General features: G+C 42.5%; 1 protein-coding gene across 1 annotated transcript in view; it reads right to left on the bottom strand.

Annotated features, from left to right (window-relative positions):
• The window catches only part of notch3 (notch receptor 3), a 28551-nt gene extending 13643 nt beyond the window's left edge, over positions 1-14908 (bottom strand). The window contains exons 1-8 of the mRNA XM_059347631.1: positions 14663-14908; positions 13474-13546; positions 2692-2834; positions 2255-2590; positions 1490-1612; positions 1166-1399; positions 909-1064; positions 552-737 (exon numbers count right to left, since the gene is read on the bottom strand). Of these exons, the coding sequence (XP_059203614.1) occupies positions 552-737; positions 909-1064; positions 1166-1399; positions 1490-1612; positions 2255-2590; positions 2692-2834; positions 13474-13546; positions 14663-14723 (1312 nt within the window). The 5' untranslated portion in view covers positions 14724-14908. The remainder of the gene's footprint in view (positions 1-551; positions 738-908; positions 1065-1165; positions 1400-1489; positions 1613-2254; positions 2591-2691; positions 2835-13473; positions 13547-14662) is intronic.
• Between the last annotated feature and the right edge of the window lie 3810 nt (positions 14909-18718).

The raw sequence follows: 18718 nt of genomic DNA, 5'->3' as shown, positions 1-18718 counted from the left end.
TGAAGGGGGAGGGGGGAGAGGCTCTGGGAAAAGGCCTCTTTCCCTCTCTGTGTGTATGAGGGGTGCAAAGTGGAGCACAGAGGGGCCCTATTGTTCAGCTCCATTCCCACCACTCTACCACTCATTAGTATTCACAGCACACTCCTCCCCCTAACTGCTCGCCCTCTCTCACATACAGTCCTATAGACCCGACTCCCAGCTCTAATTTGTATAGTTCCCAAAACCCCAGGATGCATGTAGGACTGTGCGTGAGAGTTTCACTGTGTTTTTGTCACTGAGTGTCCAAACCATCACTTAGTCCAAGCTAATACCCTGTCTGGCTGTATAGTGTACTGAGAGTAGACCAGTGCCTCCATAACCCCAACGTGAATGGGAACGCATTACATAACAGTCTACACTGGCAGTCAAAATAGCAGAATTGTAGATGATGCTTCAGCGAGTATAAATAATAACTTGTAAACTCTGATATCTGTTTTGGCATTGGGTTCAATTGAGGTGTTTTGTATGCTTTTATTGGCAGTGTTAAAATGGAGCTGAAATGGGCTGAATACCTGGCATGCAGATGCAGGTGAACTCTCCAATACGGTCCAGGCATGTGGCGTCATTCTGACAAGGCATCGACAGGCATTCATTGATGTCAATCTCACATCGCGGGCCGGCATATCCCCGGCCACACTGGCACTGGAAGGAGCCCTCTGTGTTCACACATTTCCCAAAATGCTCACATGGGTTGGCACCTGCAGAGAGAAGGATGGAATTCAGTACATGAAACATACTCATTCCCCTTTTCCACCAACATGGAATGGGTTTCCTTTCAGTTTGTGCACATAATTTTGAACATAAGCTTGCAAAAGAGTTGAGAGTCTATGATCATAGTACTGAGAAAAAAAAACAAAAAACAGACTTACCAATCGAACACTCATCCATGTCCTGGTTGCAGGCACCTCCTACAAAACCGGCAGGACAGGTGCAAATGGCACGGCCGTTAAGTGGATTGGTGTCGCACACCGCACCTTCATTGCAAGGGTTACTCACACATGCATCATCAAGGTGACACAGCAAACCTGTCAAGACAGCACGGAAAGAAAACACATGAAATCCACAATTTAGCGAACTTTAGTCAGGAGTAAAGGGGGCACAGAGGCCATTTGACAAACCCACTTACCAGTCTTTCCAACAGGGCATTCACAAAAGAAGGATGCTACACGGTCATGGCAAGTAGCACCATTAAAGCAAACGGCTATGGCGCAGTCATCAATGTTCTCACTGCAGTCATCTCCAGTCCAACCATTAACGCAGACACAGGTATGACCACCGATGATGTTGAAGCAAGTTCCCCCATTATGGCAGGCGTTTGGTTGCATAAGACACTCGTTGACATCCTCAGCACAGTATTGGCCTAGTGTGGTTAGATGACATAATGGCTTACACATACTCACATTGATATGTATTTGAGTTTATTTTAAAGTTGATGTAAAAAGAGCTGTACCTGTCCATTCTGGTGGACACTGGCAATTATAGGTGTTGACTCCGTCCACGCATTTTCCTCCATTCATACACTTGTGACCTGGACAATCATCCACATTATTCTCACAGTTGTGCCCCTCAAACCCTGAAACAGATGGAGAGAAAAGAGTTATGATACACTGACACAGTTTATTAAACACTGAGTGGTTCCTGTTCCAGACACAAAGTATCTCTACTCATGACCTTGAGTCATATTTCCCACACTATAGGAGGTGTAGGGCAATGTGGGCAGTAAAAAGGTTCAGAGGGTGTCTGGTTGTTTACATCTTCTCATGATGGTTCCCACACGATGCCAGGGACAGCCGTGACTCCTGCCTGCTTCAGAGGTCCACACTCCCCACAGTGTTTGCTTGTTTTATAATCTCTCACAGTTTCAATGACTTCCTCTCTGGCAAGAGACATTTCCTGTCAGCTCCCCAGTGGGAAACCAGAAGGCCCATAAAGTAAATTCCTTCTGTTGTGAAAAGAGTAGAGTAGAGTAGTATGACGGCAGGCTGCCTCTTCAACTCTCCCACCATCCCATTTCCCATTAGTAGCTATTAATAGCAGGCAGGAAGTTGACCTGGGAGAGAGGAGTAAATCGTAGCCACAGCACTTACAACTACGTCATCAGGCTGGGAAATTCTGTATATACCACTGTGCGGAGGGCCTGGGAAAACAATGGGGTCTGATTTCTATGTGGGTGTATGTGTGAGTATGTTAATAAGCTGTGAAAGAGGTATTCTACCTGGTAGGCAAGCACATTCGTAGGAATGGTCGCTGGTCTGTCGACAGGTACCCCCATTTAGGCACTGAGATGGAGCACAGGGAAGGGTGGACACCTCACACGTGCGCCCGCTGTATCCAGGCGGGCACTGGCAGCGGAAGGACCCATGGGTGTTAATGCAGAGGCCACCATTGAGGCACGCGCCAGGCTTGCGGCACTCGTCAATGTCATTGCGACAGTTCTTTCCCTGGAAGCCAGGTGGGCAGGAACAGTTGTAGTGGTTATTCCAATTGGCACAACGTGCTCCATTGGCACAGGGACTTGTGGCACAGGCATCAATGAGGGAGCAGTCTTGGCCTGGAGATTAAATAGTGAATTGCATTCAGTTAAAATAAGAACTTTCAATCCCCCTCTCAGATCTGATCTTTTTAATAAAAGAGAAATTCTGATAAATTTACCTCTGAATCCTCTCTGGCACACACAAGTGAACTGTGGGATACCATTGATAACCTGACTCTTGCAAGCTGCTCCGTTCAGACATGGCGATCGATGACAGGGATCTAGGTGCTGACACAGAGGACCAATGTATCCTGGACGACATCTGGACAAAGAAATTCATGCAAACATTAGCAGGTCTTTGAAACAGGCTATGAGATGACAAGCATAAATATTTAGGTCAGAGCTGTGACACTCAAACTCCATAACCCATTCCCCATCATGTTCTGGGTTTTGAAATCAAAGCCCTAATGACACCTTGGCAAGGCCTGCTGCCTGACTCATACATTGGCTTGACTGAAACTTCTGGGCCCTGGAATACATTTTTAAAAGCACAGCTTACCCCACAAGTGCTAATCATGCAATACATTGTTTTTGAAGTGATACACACATACACTCCCAAACAAATTAAAATATGAAGATGGATGGAGGCCATCTCTCTGTAGGCTTCACAAGAACATTCTCTGTTATTTCCAGCTTGAATGCCTCAGTTTCTCCATGTCAGCCAACATTCCTCCACTCTTACAGTTTTCCGCACCTCAGCTCTTGTTTCTGTTCTCATATATGAAAAAGAACACACCCAGAAACAGCAGTCTGGAAACTTAACAATTGCCAACAAATACTGACATGAGAAAAACGAGGACTGCACACAGCACGCATGAACCAAATAGGAGAAGCAGCTGTGGTATTTGAATGAAACAACTTCCAGTGTAGTGTATTCTTATAGAAAAGAACATTATTCTGATAAAACGTTCAGGCCTTGTCTGACCACAAGGTGTTTCAGACAAGTTTTTAAGTCATCCATCTCGTGTGCATCTGAAGGAACAGATAGGATTCAATACAGCTGTCAACACAGGCCACGTAATGACTTTTGACTGAAATTGTATTTTCAAGCCTCAGGTGTATTTCCTTGCTTTGTACATATACGTACAATACAGTGAAAATGCAGGTTACCTGCACTCAATACTGTGCCTGAACTTATTCTGTATGGACACAGGTGGAGGACTGAAGCAGCTCCTGCGTAACTGCTAACACACAGCTTTTTCTACACAGGCCGTGTAAGCCTGACCTAAACCTGCTCTACTAGAAGCTGAGATAAACATATAAACACAGCTTCCTATAGCTCTCTGCAGAGGTCCTAAGGGAGTTTAGACAATGTTTGGACTTACTAAGGAGCCCACTATGAGGTTGTAACCCTACACCCACAGTGGAGCCCCTGGCTGGAGACAAGCCCCCTCTTCAAACAGGCTGTTTGATGCTGATGACAGGGCAGTGATGGCTGGGTTTTGGCCCGCCCTTGGGCTCTGTCTTCTCTTTCATTGGAGAAGAACCCCTGGGCAGAATCAACAATGGGTTTTCTTCTATTCTCTTTTACAGGAACATCACCACCACACTGGCGTTGGTTCATCCTTTACCTTGTTATGACCCCCCCTGTAAACTACAATAAAGACTAAACAAAACTGTGATTCTTGTCCTTGGCTAAGAGACTGAAGCTACTCCAGGTAAGGCTATGAAGGATGGAACTAATCCAGATCTAGATTTTCAATTAAACTGCCTGCTTTCTTCTGATTGGTCCGATCTGCACAGGGCTAAGCGTGAAGGAACCAGTCATACAGCCGAATCCACAAGTGCTGAAAAAGTAAAATGTCTCGGTAAAGTCAAATGAATAAAGTATGTAGCATAAGAACTATAAAAGCAGAAGGGAATTAAGATATTTCCCATGAAGAAGGTCAGCGCTAAAGCACTGAAACTTGGTGTGGAATTTAAAGTGAAGAAGCACTAGAGCACCAGTGTTGAGAGAGTTATCCCGACAGTTATTACAGCTACTCTTCCATCTCCTAAAGCCCCCCTGAACGCCAGCTTGGCTTTCCCCCAAACAACCCCCTCCTCTCACGCGCTGAGAGGTCAAATGTCAGAGGTCCCCCGTCTAATTGTGATGATAATGTCACTCAGGCTGCAGGGAGTGGGGTGGGGCTGCTCTGCAGGAGAGAATGTCTTTAGAAGGTGGAATTGGTGGAGAGTTGGACGAAGTGGAGGAGAGTGTGGTCTGGTCCAGCAAGAATGTCATGTCATATTTCCTGTAATCCCTCGTCCCTTGCTATAAAAACACTGCACTCACTCCGAATGCACGATCCCTGTTGCCCTAGCAACCTCACAGACGACCAAGCAAGCCTGACACCCAACCAAACACCCCTCTCCACCCCCCACCCTTGGTCCCCATGGCTATTTGTCATGGCTTGGCTGGGTTTATTTAGAGGCAAATTAACTATGTCTGGAATCTAGGGTGTCACTAAAAATGAAACACAAACGTGGCACAAAGAGGGCTTTAGAAGGGGCTGAGGAAGAAAGTTGCCACTCTGTACTGCAGGCATTTGACTGCTCATGAAAGGCAAAAATCTACAGTCTTAACAGGCTGTTGTTCTTCAAAGACCATCGTGACAAAACACTACTGGAATGGAATCAAGTGTGGGAGAATGAGGTGCATTGGTTTGTATTTTTGTGTGTCTTCGAGTACATGTGTGCAAGCGCATGCGTGTGGGGGTGTGTAACAATGACGACAGTAGTTATGCCTGATAAATTATTTGTCCTCCCTTACAAATGCACAAGAAGTGAGCAGCCAAAACACACATTCTTTTGTCTAGACCTGACTCATTGCCAACATGCTACTCCCATTACACACAAATCAGAGTGCTATCAGGTCAGGGACTGTGAGAGACATACAACTTTTTCCTGGTGCACCTGAGAGTCTCCTTATCAGGCTCTTTACAACCTTGTGAATTCCACTGCTTCTGGGAACAGCATGGCAGGAACTGTGCCTTCGCTGAGGCCCAGCCTTATTTGTGGCGGATGTAGACGGCAGGTGCAGGCTGCTGTTGTGCAATGGGCCTCTGAGTCATATTTAGTGAGTGTCGACTTCTGACCTCTGAGGGAGAGAGTGCAGCAGACGAGGAGGAGGTCTTTGAGTGCAGTGGAGGGTTGGCCAGAATGAGTAATCTCCCCGTGTCCACACATTTGAGGACTTTTACCAGCTGCAGCCTCTGCCCCATGCATCTGTCCACATCTGTCAGTGTGCCTCTGAGTGTCTGGCATCTACAACTCCTGCCAGAGTTTAAGCCAAAACAACTGCACTGTTTTACTCATGGGAAAAGCCTCACACACGGGCCATTTCACAACACTCAAGAGATGTTGTCTTCATCCACAAACACATGCATTAACAATTGATCTTAAGACACTTAAAAGATTGTTACAACAATGCACCACAGCAACAAAGCAAACACATGCAACAATCACTACACGCCCAAACACAAAGAAGAGAAACTTACAACCAGCCTCAGCCACTGAGGAAGGGTGATATCGTGAACCCATAAAAGAGAAGATCCACAGAGAGAGTAATAAAAGAAGGAAGAAAAAGATGGCAATTGTTAGAAATTGAATTAGGAAGATTTAAAGTGAAAATTACCTTACAAAACATTTTTGAAATTTAAAATATGACATTCCTGACTGTTTGTTCTCAGTTGATCTGAATGAGGATCTTCTGACCAAAACTTTGATTTATGCAAGTGGGTTCTGTCACCTATACTTGTGTAACACAATGCCAGTTTTCCTGCTTTCTGGGTCACTGAAGATGAGTAACCTGAGCGCATCCTCTCCTATACAATAGCAGCTACTCTGCCAGAGGTCAGAGGGTGGCTCACCTGTGAACAAAGAGGCTGTAATCTCTGACACGGTTCATACACACAGTCATGCTTCACAAAGCAACAAGTATAAAAGAGTTTCCTATCTCAGAGGGCATTTCCTAAAACCTAAAACAACAACAGGAAGAGCAACAACAGCAGAGCTACCATCTTTTGACTTGGAGAAAGCCTTCTATACTGAGTGAGAAGTTTGGCTGATTCTTTTGGGCCTTATGTTGGTAGAACAAAATATTAGAATCTTTGGGAAAACTTTTACAACAGTGTCTCTTTCTCTCAACACAGACCTCTTTCCCTCACCCCCTCCTTTCTACAAGCAAGCAGGAACCAGCTCTACTCCTTTATGCAAGTCCATACTGACACCACACTGCCAACAGGAGCCCATCCACATCCCCCCTCCTTCCAACAGCCTCTTCTGCTCTGCTCTCCCCAGCTTGGCTCTCCCTTTCTCAGCAAAGAGCCAGATTGGGGGTTGGGGAGTGTTTTGTGGCCCAAATAAAAGAGCTAAAGTAGTCAGAACTCCTTTGTATGAAAGTGTTGGGGGGGAGCATTGACCCAAACAGCTAGTCTTTCAGGCCTGGGCTTACACGGACCAACAGGCCTGGGCTGTAGCCTGGCAACAGTAACCCATGGTGAGAGAGAGCCAGAGTTAGAAAAAAAGGGGGTGTTGGGAGACAAGGTTTCGTAAGGACAGTTGGAGCACTTCAGAGGACTGATCCCCTTCGTATGCAGGTAGCACTGAGCACCGTGCGGAACCAATTCAGTCTGGTAATTAAGTATGATCATGTCTAAAAGGATGCGTGTTACACAGTTTAAAGTGCAAAGTTTGTTTCAACAATTGTGCTTAGACACACAATGGAGGTATTGAAATCTCCAGAAAGAGGTTTCCAGAGCACCCCCAGAGCATGAATATTAAACATGTGAATTTAAGAACATTTAACTTTCTCTTGAGGAAAAGCAGTAATGAACCTGACTATAAACCTAGGAAGGCTGTCAGTGTGTCCTTCTCACCACTGAAAGCCCCTCACCCCTCAGATTTACATGTATAAGAAATATAAGTCCAGAATGCCAAGGAAATGCCAGACATTTCCTGTGGGGACTGAACAGATCTTCTGCACCAAGAGAATATAGACATACTTTTGTTGTCAAGTGGTCTGTAATGCTGCTATGAAAAGGGCCCAACCAGAGCTCATAGTTCTTACACTTTTAGTTCATACATTGTACGAACAAATTTGCCTCAAATGTCAACAGATTTTTGGAAGAATACTCCCTGACATTTCTCAAATAGCAACACGTTTGCCCAAAACCACATTGCATGAATCCCAGGGTCGAGGTCTTTCAAAGCATTCTCCACTGAACTCAACCACAAAAACCCCACCCAACCACCTAAACTGAACCAGATTCTGTTATACTTTGAAATTGAAATTTAAAAGACCCCATCCCCAGCATGAAGGATCAACTACAATGCCTTCCCCAATGGTTTGTCTCACGTTAGCCTTAAGAGCAAAAACATGACGTGACAAAAGATATGTTGGACCTTCTAATGGCCTGTGTTGCTATTCATTTCACAGCAAACATTTGCTGCATGAAGTGGATTTGATAGAACTATAACTGATAAACCACACTCGAGTTTAAAAAATGTTGACAGAAGCTCTACAAAGATTGACCAGCACAGACTATCACATGCTAATAATCCCGAAAGAATGAGATTGGTTTATAGTGCACTGGTAAAGGTTCCTAATGATAAGCAAATGTAAAAAGTAATCAAATATGTTTAAAAAAACAAAGTGTTTGGCAGTCATGCCCAATGAAACATTTTTATACAGCTATGACAAATCACAATAATGTAGCAAGTTTGTTTTAATTCCATGTGGTACATAATTTTTAGTCCCAATACCTCTGATAAATCTTAAATTACGAAAAAGTAAACATTGAAGTCAAGATGTCTGTGGAAAAAAGTAAATGCCTTTTCCTGATTCATTTAATGATGGACCCATCCCTTCCTCTCCTAAAAGGGAGGGTGAGACTAGGGAAATTTTGCTGGCAGACCTCAGTTATTCCAATCAGGCCTGCCTGCATGTTCAGAAGTCATCTTCTCTTGGTTAAGAACAAACAATGAGTGGATGACACTTCACAGGAGGGCTTATCCATAGACAAGCATGTGGTTTAGACATACATCGACTTCAAAAAGTATAATAATACACAAATCCCAACTGTGCCAATTTACAATAATGGCAAGACTGACATTAATTAGCCCACAGGGTTAGTTACCTGGATATGTGTAGTGTGTGAGTGAACAATGTTTCATTACCACATACTCAGATAGACGCTACAATGAATAAACTACGAAACAAGTTTAACATGATGTTGCCATGTGGGAATGATTAAGTAAAATGGTGGAAAAAGTTAAGGAGCATGAAGACCTGGGTGCACTAAGTAAGCTGGTTAAGCTTCTCCGATAAGACAGGATGTGCGTAGCATAGAGGTCAGAAGGCACCACTTCCTGTGATGGGGCCTGGGAACCACAGCTCCCACTCTCCAGTCATGACCCCCAGACAAGAACCGACAACAAACCCACATCTTCCTCCCTATGATGGTGTAAACTCTTGGTCAGATAGTACTCATCTCCTCGTAGATATGACAACCGTTCTCATATTAGGTAATTTCAAACTACTTGGTCTCAAAGGCATTTGTTTCCCTGGATAATGACATTACAATGGCCACATCTGCCTGTCAGGACAGCATGAGTGATATGGGCTGTATGTTGCCTCCAAAAGTGCAAAGTAACTAATTGCAAATCAAACAAGTCATTCCAAACATCCCATTTTCAATGAGACTAGGCTGACAGTATTGTTCAAGGCATTCCTGAGGGGGCTACCAGGGTGAATGGATGGGAGGTATGGACAATAACCTGAAAGCACCAGAGGGACAGGAGGAATCTTACTAAGCATTCCTTTCTAATCCACCATAAAGATGCCAAAGAAAACACTAGCCCTGAGGTGCTCTGAACTAAGCTAACAATATAATCTGTCTCTTTGCTATGGTCCATCAGTAAATATGTGCCTTGGCATGTGTATATTTCTACTTCTTAGTGAACTCTGTTCCTCAAAAATGCATTTGAGTAAATTAACATGTAGGCGCCACTTTTCACATTTGGAAAGGCTGTACCCTCCCCGGAGAAAACTGAGTTTGTCCTTATTGGAAAAAAAGGAAAAGAATATATGTTGCTCCTCTTTGAAACACATCTACAGTTTCTGCTTATTTTTCAAAATGAAACAAAGTAGGCAGATACAAACACTTCTTTTTACAAGAGAAACAGCACTCCACACTTGCTGGACAGTCTGCTCCTCATCAAAGTCAAAGATGTCCTCTTTTATCATGTTCTAAGAGGCTGGGAGTTGCAGGGTCATAACAAAACACTCACAATTTATATGCTGACTCTGCTACTGAGGTCAAGGCTAAAACATTTATAACATAAAGGGAACCACTGTATCTAACCATGGGCCTCACACAGTGGCGAAGCATCACATTTACTTCCATTCATCTTGGAGGATCTGAGAGGAAAGACTTGGCCATAATCTGTGATCTGCCACTGTGTTGAGAGACAGAGGCAGAGGATGAGCTGCCGGAGCTGGGACGACACGCAGAGAAAGAAAGAGTGGACGTGGTCGTCGCTGCACTGTGAGAGAGGCAACATGTGCTAGAGGGACTATGAGCTACCGGCTTCATTCCTCCACGAGCTTGTCTCTCACAGTATGGGGGCGGCTGACTGCTCAATGGCAGCACCTGGCCCTATGCTTCCCCTTTGTCAAGATCTGACTTCACTGGATTACCATCACAACATCCACCAGCTGTCCTCTACGGAGCCCACCCCCTGGCCCCACTCCCTCCCTCCTACCCAGCCTCCCTCTACCCATCCCCTACCCCCAGTCCGATCCCTCCAGCTGGATCCACTCTGAATGACACCCTCTCAATCTGCCTAATTATCTCTCCTCTGACCATGCCGCTCTGGTCCTCTCGAGGCAGCACATTCTGCTCACAGGGCGGAGCTGAGGGGCCAAAGGCTCTTTAACTGGACTTCCTGACTGCTCAACTAGAAGGCCGCACTCTCTGTGACACTATCAACTCTTCACTGTCAAGTTCAAAACTCTGGGCCACAGTAAGATCATAGAAAGAATACAAAAATATAAATGGTGTATCAAGGAGAGCGGTGTGTCAGAAATTTTGGATAAAACCTTACATTGCAAGCAGTGTAGTTTAGAACTGAGTAGAGCTGGATGACAGGGCTGGTGTTTCTGAGCAACATTTAATCTGGAACAGAAATGCAGTACTATAAATTCTCACCTACATGTTGTGCTTATCTGCAGCCCTCAAACAAAGCTAACTGGTTGATGGGAGGAGGATATTCAGTAGCTCTGAGACTGAACCGACACCCAACACTACCTAAAGTATGCTGCAGTATATACACATTTTTTCTCCTTTATTTTACCCATTAGGTTTATGTTATGCAGTTGAATTCCCTTGTGTTTTTATTCTAAGCAATTTTTGCATTTTGGTTTGGTAAAAGGCACAATCCCAACAGTACACGTGTCAATACAAACATGATTGCATAAAGTGCTTTTCTGTCAATGGAAATTATCTTAATCAAACTCATTCTACCTGCCTACATTCTACATTTCTCACACAAACTCATGTACAACAAGGATTCTGAACCAGCACGTTGACTCATATCAAACTGCTGATCATGGTTAAATACTGGATCTCCCTATCCACAGTAGACCCTGGTTTACAACTGTAGTGGCAGTGCACCAGTGTTTGCAAACACTCATGCTACACCCAACCATCTTTGCATTGCTGTGATTGCAGTTAATCTCTAATGGTAGTTAGAACCTTGGTTGGGAGCAGGTTCATGGAGCAAGATTGGAATACTCATACTAAATGCATGGGAAATGCAAGTGTAATCCACTATCAGCGACTCTGATCTGTAAATTTTACCAAGTCCCTGAGGAGGAGGCCGGCAAACGGAGACCAATGAAGAAACAAGGTAGAGAAATATTCTTGCATGTTCAAGCTATAGAGTGGTATCATAGTTGTGTCTGCCAACAAGACAGAGGATACATTGCTATCTGGGACAGTAACAATGGTAGCACCATATACTCAGTATCACTGTCACTTGAGAAGCTGATGCCGCAAGAAAAATTAAACAACACAGTGGTTGGACAACAAACAGAAACAGATGAATGTACTGTACTCAGAACAATGTGTGTGGTTTTGTGAAACAGTGGTGATCTCAAGCAAAGTTATTTTCTACTGGTTCTCCAAATTCCTTTCAAATGCCAAAACATGGATCTGTATCTGCATTTTGTTTCTGCTTTTCTACTCCATATTGGCTTCACTTTGGTGCCTTTCTTCTCTCCCTCTCTCTACGCCCTGCTCTGATGGTGCCAGGTTACAGGTAGGTATCTGGTAGAAGAAAGGATCTTTTCTGCTGTTTTGGATCTCCTGTTTCTGTATTCTCCCAGGGGAAGGGGTGGGGTGGCTCCACCACTCACCTCTGTCTAGGACTGGTCTGACCACTCTCATGTGTCCATGCTCCGCTCTACTGCTCTGCCCTGCTCTGCCCTGCTCTGGGACTCTTTCTACACTGTGTGGTATGACATTTAATGTTCCCTTCTATTAGAAATCCTTTCCCTTTGCGCTTCAAGTGTTTCTTAACTTGGCACTGAACCAGCATAGTGACACATCCCCAACTCCTACACCCCTAACATATGTACACATACATGTGCACAGCACAAAGGACTTAAGGACCACAAAGGATGAATGAATAGGGTTTTTGAAAAGAAACACATTAGGTTAATGTAGACATGAAGCAAAAACATTGTGTGTGCAAATGTTCACCAGTGGTAGGGAATGTGGTTTCTCTGTGGTGTTGAAAGTAAATGATTTGCTCAAAAAAATTATTTTTGATATGCTTAAAGAGACCTGGCTGCAAAAAAATTATACATTGACTTATTTAATGACACTCACCAATCTTGGCTCTGGCTAATGATTAAAAAATGTGGGTGGTAGTTGCTTTTTCCACATGCAGTCAGGTTACACATTGGCTAGTGTGAAATGGCAACTACTGACAAATTAATCACTTCATAGAACCCTGTACTTACTTTTATGTTTAAATGAAAAAAATGCTTTATTGTTTGCTTGTGAAATGTGCATTCCTGGTATTGGTTCAACTTTGACCCTGTAGTATTGTAAACTGCTATTCGACTCCAATAAAATAATAAATTCACTGTTTTGGAGGGAAGCAGCTGGCAACCAAGGAGTTTTTGTTCTATTAATGACTGTATCTCCTCCATCTAAAACACTCAGGCATGTTTCCTAAGCTAAAGGGTTCTTAGAAGGACAAATGACCCCCGGGCAAAACACTGTAGGCTATTTAAGTTGACTATTGTAATAGGTTCCCACGTACACCCCCCCCCCCCCCCCTCAGCAATTTGAAAAACAAAAGACTTATCACTGTCAAAAGAGGTGAGAGCTCAAAAATTCCCAAAGCAGGCGGGAAATGAAGAGAATTCCTTAAAAAGATGTTTAAAGCCTTCAAAGAATTCATGTGAAATATATTGAAAAAAACAATGGAAAAAGAGAAGACACAGGAAGACTACTTGCTATGTGAAGCACAATGTTGTGATGTCTGATGAAACTCTTAAACAGGTGCAAAGAAAAGTCGAGTGTGGCAGCCAAACATGTTGAGACTTGATGGTGCTCATCTGTGCAGGCCTCATCAATATGTCTTTCACCACTTTATTGCAAATGTTGTAAATTACAAACCAACATGATATAGTGGGAAGAATATTCCCATGTTCAATCATTGTTTCTCACTACATATTAGACTGGATATCAATCTTTCCCCTCAACCTTTGAAGAAGCAACTGACAAATGACCACCTGTCAATTTAAACTCAAGGCCTACACTTATGGTTTGAATGTCTCTCAAAAGTTGAGTTTATGAAGTCTTGAGGGAGGAGAGAACTCAGATTTTAACATATGTTCCACTTACATGCATCGAGACGATGAATCTAAGCATGTCCCTCCATTTTCACAAGGTCTGTATTTATCCAAGCAACGGAACCCTGTGGAAATTGGAGAAATTTGTTAGAGAAGCACACAGCGACAAATGCTTTTATGTAATACACTTTAACCTGAAAAGAACATGTAATTCTTCAAGTAACACATATCAGAAAAAATATAAACAATGCCCCTTTGGAATAGAATGAGCAGGAGATCTTTACAAACTCTATAAAATATCATGGAGTTATTCAAATTGATGTAACCACTCTCATTGATACAGATTTCAAGCAGGTCTTTCTAGACAGCAGGCCTTTACCACTTGTGGCATCTTGCAGACACAAAAGCATGTTAGTTGTTTTCTTTGTCATAAACAGATAAATGTTTGTATTTCCCCAGTAGAAATACATGCATACATAATGAGATTTTCTACTTGGAAACAAGTGTTCCTAAGAGACGCAAATGTATCATATTTGACAGTCATTGCTCAGCCGCTTCGAGGGAAAAAATATTCAGTCGTTTAAAAGGTCTTTGTTCAGAAAGGGAGGGGGCAGCTTCGACTCATCACCCCCTGGTTTAGCTTTAACTCATTTTCACTTTATCCTCCCATATAGGCCTGAAATATTAACGTTTTGGGACATTTTAAGCGCCAATGTACGAGCCTACGCTGCTCAACCAAACTTTAAAAGTGTTGCTGATGTTACAGGAGACACTTCACTTTAGGTTTTGTTAACCCGTTGCAGCAGCAGCAGCGCTCATATAGTGCCACCAGACTTCTCAAACAGAGCAAACCAACCATCGCAGGATGATTGGATTTAATTTGTAAAAATATCAATTTTTCCAACACAGAAGTGGGAGATATTCTCACAAATATATTGTGTGTATGGTATTATATTTTGCATGTAAACTTCCTCGCTATATGTTAACACTTACAGATTGGTTTGGCAAATTTTGCAGAATAACTAAAGTACTAATAAACTAAAACAAAAAAACAACAACGAAAAAACAAATAAAATGTGCAATATCAGTTTTGCACAACACGTGAGAGCTTATTGGCAGCCTAAATGCCAATATAGCCCCTTTTTTATTTGAAAGCGTGTGGTGAATGGGATGTCTGGACATGTCCAGTCTACCTTTTGATGTATCGCTACGAAAATGTCTTATGAATTAATTTGACTTACCCTCGCAAATATGCATAAACAATAAAAATGAAAAAATAATCCATGGAATATTCCCTTCCATTTCGGTGGAAAAGTTTCCAGCGTTTCAAGTAGGGCTTTTAGTAGAAATACATCCTTTATAAAGTTCACGTAAAAATAAAGGCTCCAAAGTCGATGGGGAATTTTTCATAAAGTCAGCCGGAAAACGTAGCGTTAGGTCCCAATCCCGTATTATCCTTCGCAGCTCGGCCACGGCTGCTGTGATTCTCGGCTCCTGAAACTTTTGAAAAACTTTTGCTTCCCGATCTGTCCCAGCGTCTGGTATTACTCCGCCTCCTCTCTCTCTCTCTCTCTCTCTCTCTCTCTCTCTCTCTCTCTCTCTCTCCATAGGAGATAGTCCGTGCGCAGAGCTTCCCAGCAGAGATTTTTACGCACCGACACCACAACCCCCCACCACACAGACACACATACACAAATGCACAACACAACGGAACAGTTTGAATAATTTCACTCCCTAAAAATCAAGACAGGAAAATATATTGATCAGAGTTTTAACTACAGTTGAGGCAGGCATGCAGTTCTGGACTACCACCATAAACTGCTTCTATCACATCACAACCAGCAGATTCAATTCAATTCAGTTCGTTTGGAAAATAAGTTTAGAAAAAAACAAAAACAATTTTGCCAAAGCATCAAAGTGCAAATCGATCAGTTATAAATACAATATATAAATTCACAACAAACATTTTAGTGAAAAAACACACAACTCTGTCTCTTGTTCCAGAATGTGCACTAAATCAACATGAGTTATTTTAGCACCAGAGAACTACAAATTACAAAATGTTTTAAACTGATTTAGCACAACTGCAATTGAAAACAAAAATCCCAAAAAGTTCTACTAACTGTCTGAACACCTTTTTTTGTTCAGACAGTTAGTAGAACTTTAAAACTACTCATGTACCTCATTAATTTATGTTTCTAGTCTGCAAATCCTGAACCACAAAATATCTGTTTTGATACTAACTCATGGACTTTGGACGTTGGAGAAATTTGGATTATATGTTATTAATTGTAGTGGTTGTTTCGTATGGTGGTAATATAACTAATGCCACTGTAAGAAAAAAGAGCTCAAAGAGTTTTTAAATATCAAACTGTAGCCTGCTGCACTGTGAATTGCTGCTAATGCATTGCCATGCATATAATTGTTTCAAGTTAAATATTAACATTATTTCTGAATTCATGAGTACAAAACCCCAATTAAGATTTTTACATTATGTCTATAAGGAAGTAGCTTCTGTATTATGGGTCATGGCAAGTCATGCGCAGGCTCACTTGTTTGTTTGTATGTTTACAGTTGATGGATTACAGATAAGAGAGTGAATCTTGTTTACATGATAGCAGGGAGTGCAGACATTCTTGTTGTCCCCACGGCCCATGAGTTCTGCTGTCTCAGCCTATGGCAGTGGACTCGTTTTCTGCAGCCGGTGTATAGTGCCTCGGTTGTTCTGCGGCACAGAGCGGAGCCGGTTGCTTACAGAGACAATAGCCTTGATTTGAATCATAAAAGGAGTCCGGCATTATGACACAGTTTCTCTCTGCAGGGGAGGGCAGCACACTAATATTCAAGCACACTGCCCCTACACCACCATCTCCCCCTTTCCATCACACTATTCCTGGTTCTGGCCTTGAATAAATTACAGGCATGGGTAGGGCCATGAATGTAGCAGGCTGGTTTGGAGCGAAGTTCGTTAGTGCATGTGACGTCATCTATAGGGGTCAGTGAAAAGAGCTTGTTAGGCCTCACAGACACCTGCTTCATTTGGCACCCACCATGTGATGAAAGTTGGGCAGTGCAAAGTTTTCAATAGCTTGATTCAGCTTTTTGTGCACAATGACATGATTACTTAGTCCTGTATTCTTCATTAGCACTTGGATACTCCTGCAACTGATTGCAAATCCTCTTTAAACTCTCACCCAGTCGTGCCATCTCAACGCAGGCTTGTATCCAAGATGATATGTACATATATGTTTTTGACTGTGTCTCCAGCTGCAAGTGAAAACTAGCTAGACAAGTAGGAAGGTGTAATTGGGTTTATGTATATTTCAAGTAGGTGTAATAAGCTGTGTTTTGTGTTTTCATCTCGCTGTGAAATATCTCTTTCACCCCCTGGGGATGTGGTTGAAGCACTTGGAGCTTGCTCTGGCAGGTGTTGGTAGTATTTTGACTGGCTTCCAGTTGGAGAAGGTCCCAGGGAGAGATTTCTCAGTGTGCTCATGGACAGACAGTTGTATTTTCAGTATGTTGCTATCTAGGCACGCAATGTCTACAAATTCTTCATATTCCTTGTTGCTCTGAAAAAAATAAAGGCCTTCATCATTTGATCACCAGTACAGCACAGCAAATTACTTGTATGTGAAAACCTTAATAAAAAATCTGATTCTGATCTGATTTTGGCAAGCTTCTTCATGTCTGATGTGAATGCTGTTATGAGTCAACACATTATTGTACCACGACTACGCTGAATATAATGTTTTAGTATGATCAAGATTATGGACATGTGTATCTTACGATTTCTTTTAAAAGCACAAAATAGTCATTATAGTCACTTATAGAGAGCAGTTACAGTGCAAAGAAAAAGGCATCCAATTCTTCTTTTAATGTTGTTAGGTATTGATCAATGCAGCATTATTTTAATAATGAATTATGAATGAATACTGTGTAATCAGATTTGCTACAGCAGACTTTGAAAGAGACCTCCAATCTTCTTCACTCACAAGCTGTAATGCTTTGTTTGAGAGGATTACAATCTACGACGCTTGACTTCAGAAAATAAAGAGCCAATGAGAAAACTCCATTTTGTCTTCTTTCTCTCTGATCTCGTTAGTGGAAGTGGCTGCTCCAGCCCTTTCCTCTGGAAATATGACCTTTCCTTGATTGTTTCAGAAATGAAAGAAAACAGAGAACTAAGACTTGTGTGAACAACAGCAGTAGGGCAGCCTCTGCTTTCTTTGAGGGACATTGTTCGTGCTATAATCTGTTAATTGTATTTTTTAATGAATTTTTAATCGTGTTACATCTTTGTCCCGTTACCGTAATTCTACTGTCTCTCATCCACTTTCTCTCTCTCTCTCTCCCTCTCTCTCTCTCTACACAAACACACACACACAGAGGAAATAAATCAGTGTTTTGTTTGTATTGGGGAGAAAGTGTGAGAGTGGAAGCCCTGGCGACAAAGTTCTCGCGCAAGACCCAGGGGGAATCTCCAATCACACAAACATAGATGAGACAGGTCAAGATTTATAACTCTGTTCTCTGCTGGAAAGAGAGCGGCACTCCTCTTTGAACAGTTGTTAGCTCTGCTTATAGTTAATAGATGTAAATCTGAAGAAATAGCAGGACTGCATTTAATCAGGAAATCTTAATTTCTTTTTGTGCCTTTCTAGCACCACCTTTCTGCTTTTCTATACCCAGCCGTACAAAGTACTCTATAATTCCTCCCATTGAGCATTTGATACCTTGGGATAACAAGCACTATTGTGACACACATTGCTAACAGAAAGGCTTTTATCCAGAACCGCATGTGAATGATACTGTACGTTTGCAGTGTCAAGAGTGAAAGCTGACCAAAGCCCAGTAAGTGAAGACCACCCATGGGTGAAGGGGAAAATGGTGTACTCATGCTATCACTGTCCTTCTGAACCAACCTGGTCTCACAGAAATCCGTGAAATAGCCACGGATTTCGCTTAACTCAAAATCCGTGGAATAGCCACGGAATCGCTCAAATTTCCATGAAACTGACACGGATTTCGCTACAATGCAAGTTAATGACAGTCATATCCCGTGGCTATTGGTTTGTTCCAAGTCACGTGACTATCAAGGTCCCAGCGGTCAGAACAAAAAACATGGCAGACAGTTCTCTCATTTTTAGTGAAAAATCTATATTTTGACTTAGTTTCTGCATAAAAATAGATTTTGAACACATTTCTAGTGAGAAATATATGTTTTATTTTCTAAATCTTCACTCAGTGAATGTACATAATCACTTTGTATGTTGGAATAGCCACGGGATATGACT

This window comes from Centropristis striata, chromosome 13 (genome assembly GCF_030273125.1).
Source record: "Centropristis striata isolate RG_2023a ecotype Rhode Island chromosome 13, C.striata_1.0, whole genome shotgun sequence".
Lineage (NCBI taxonomy): Eukaryota > Metazoa > Chordata > Actinopteri > Perciformes > Serranidae > Centropristis > Centropristis striata.
Note: the sequence above shows the minus strand (reverse complement) of the source record. Positions and strands in the feature narration are given on the sequence as shown.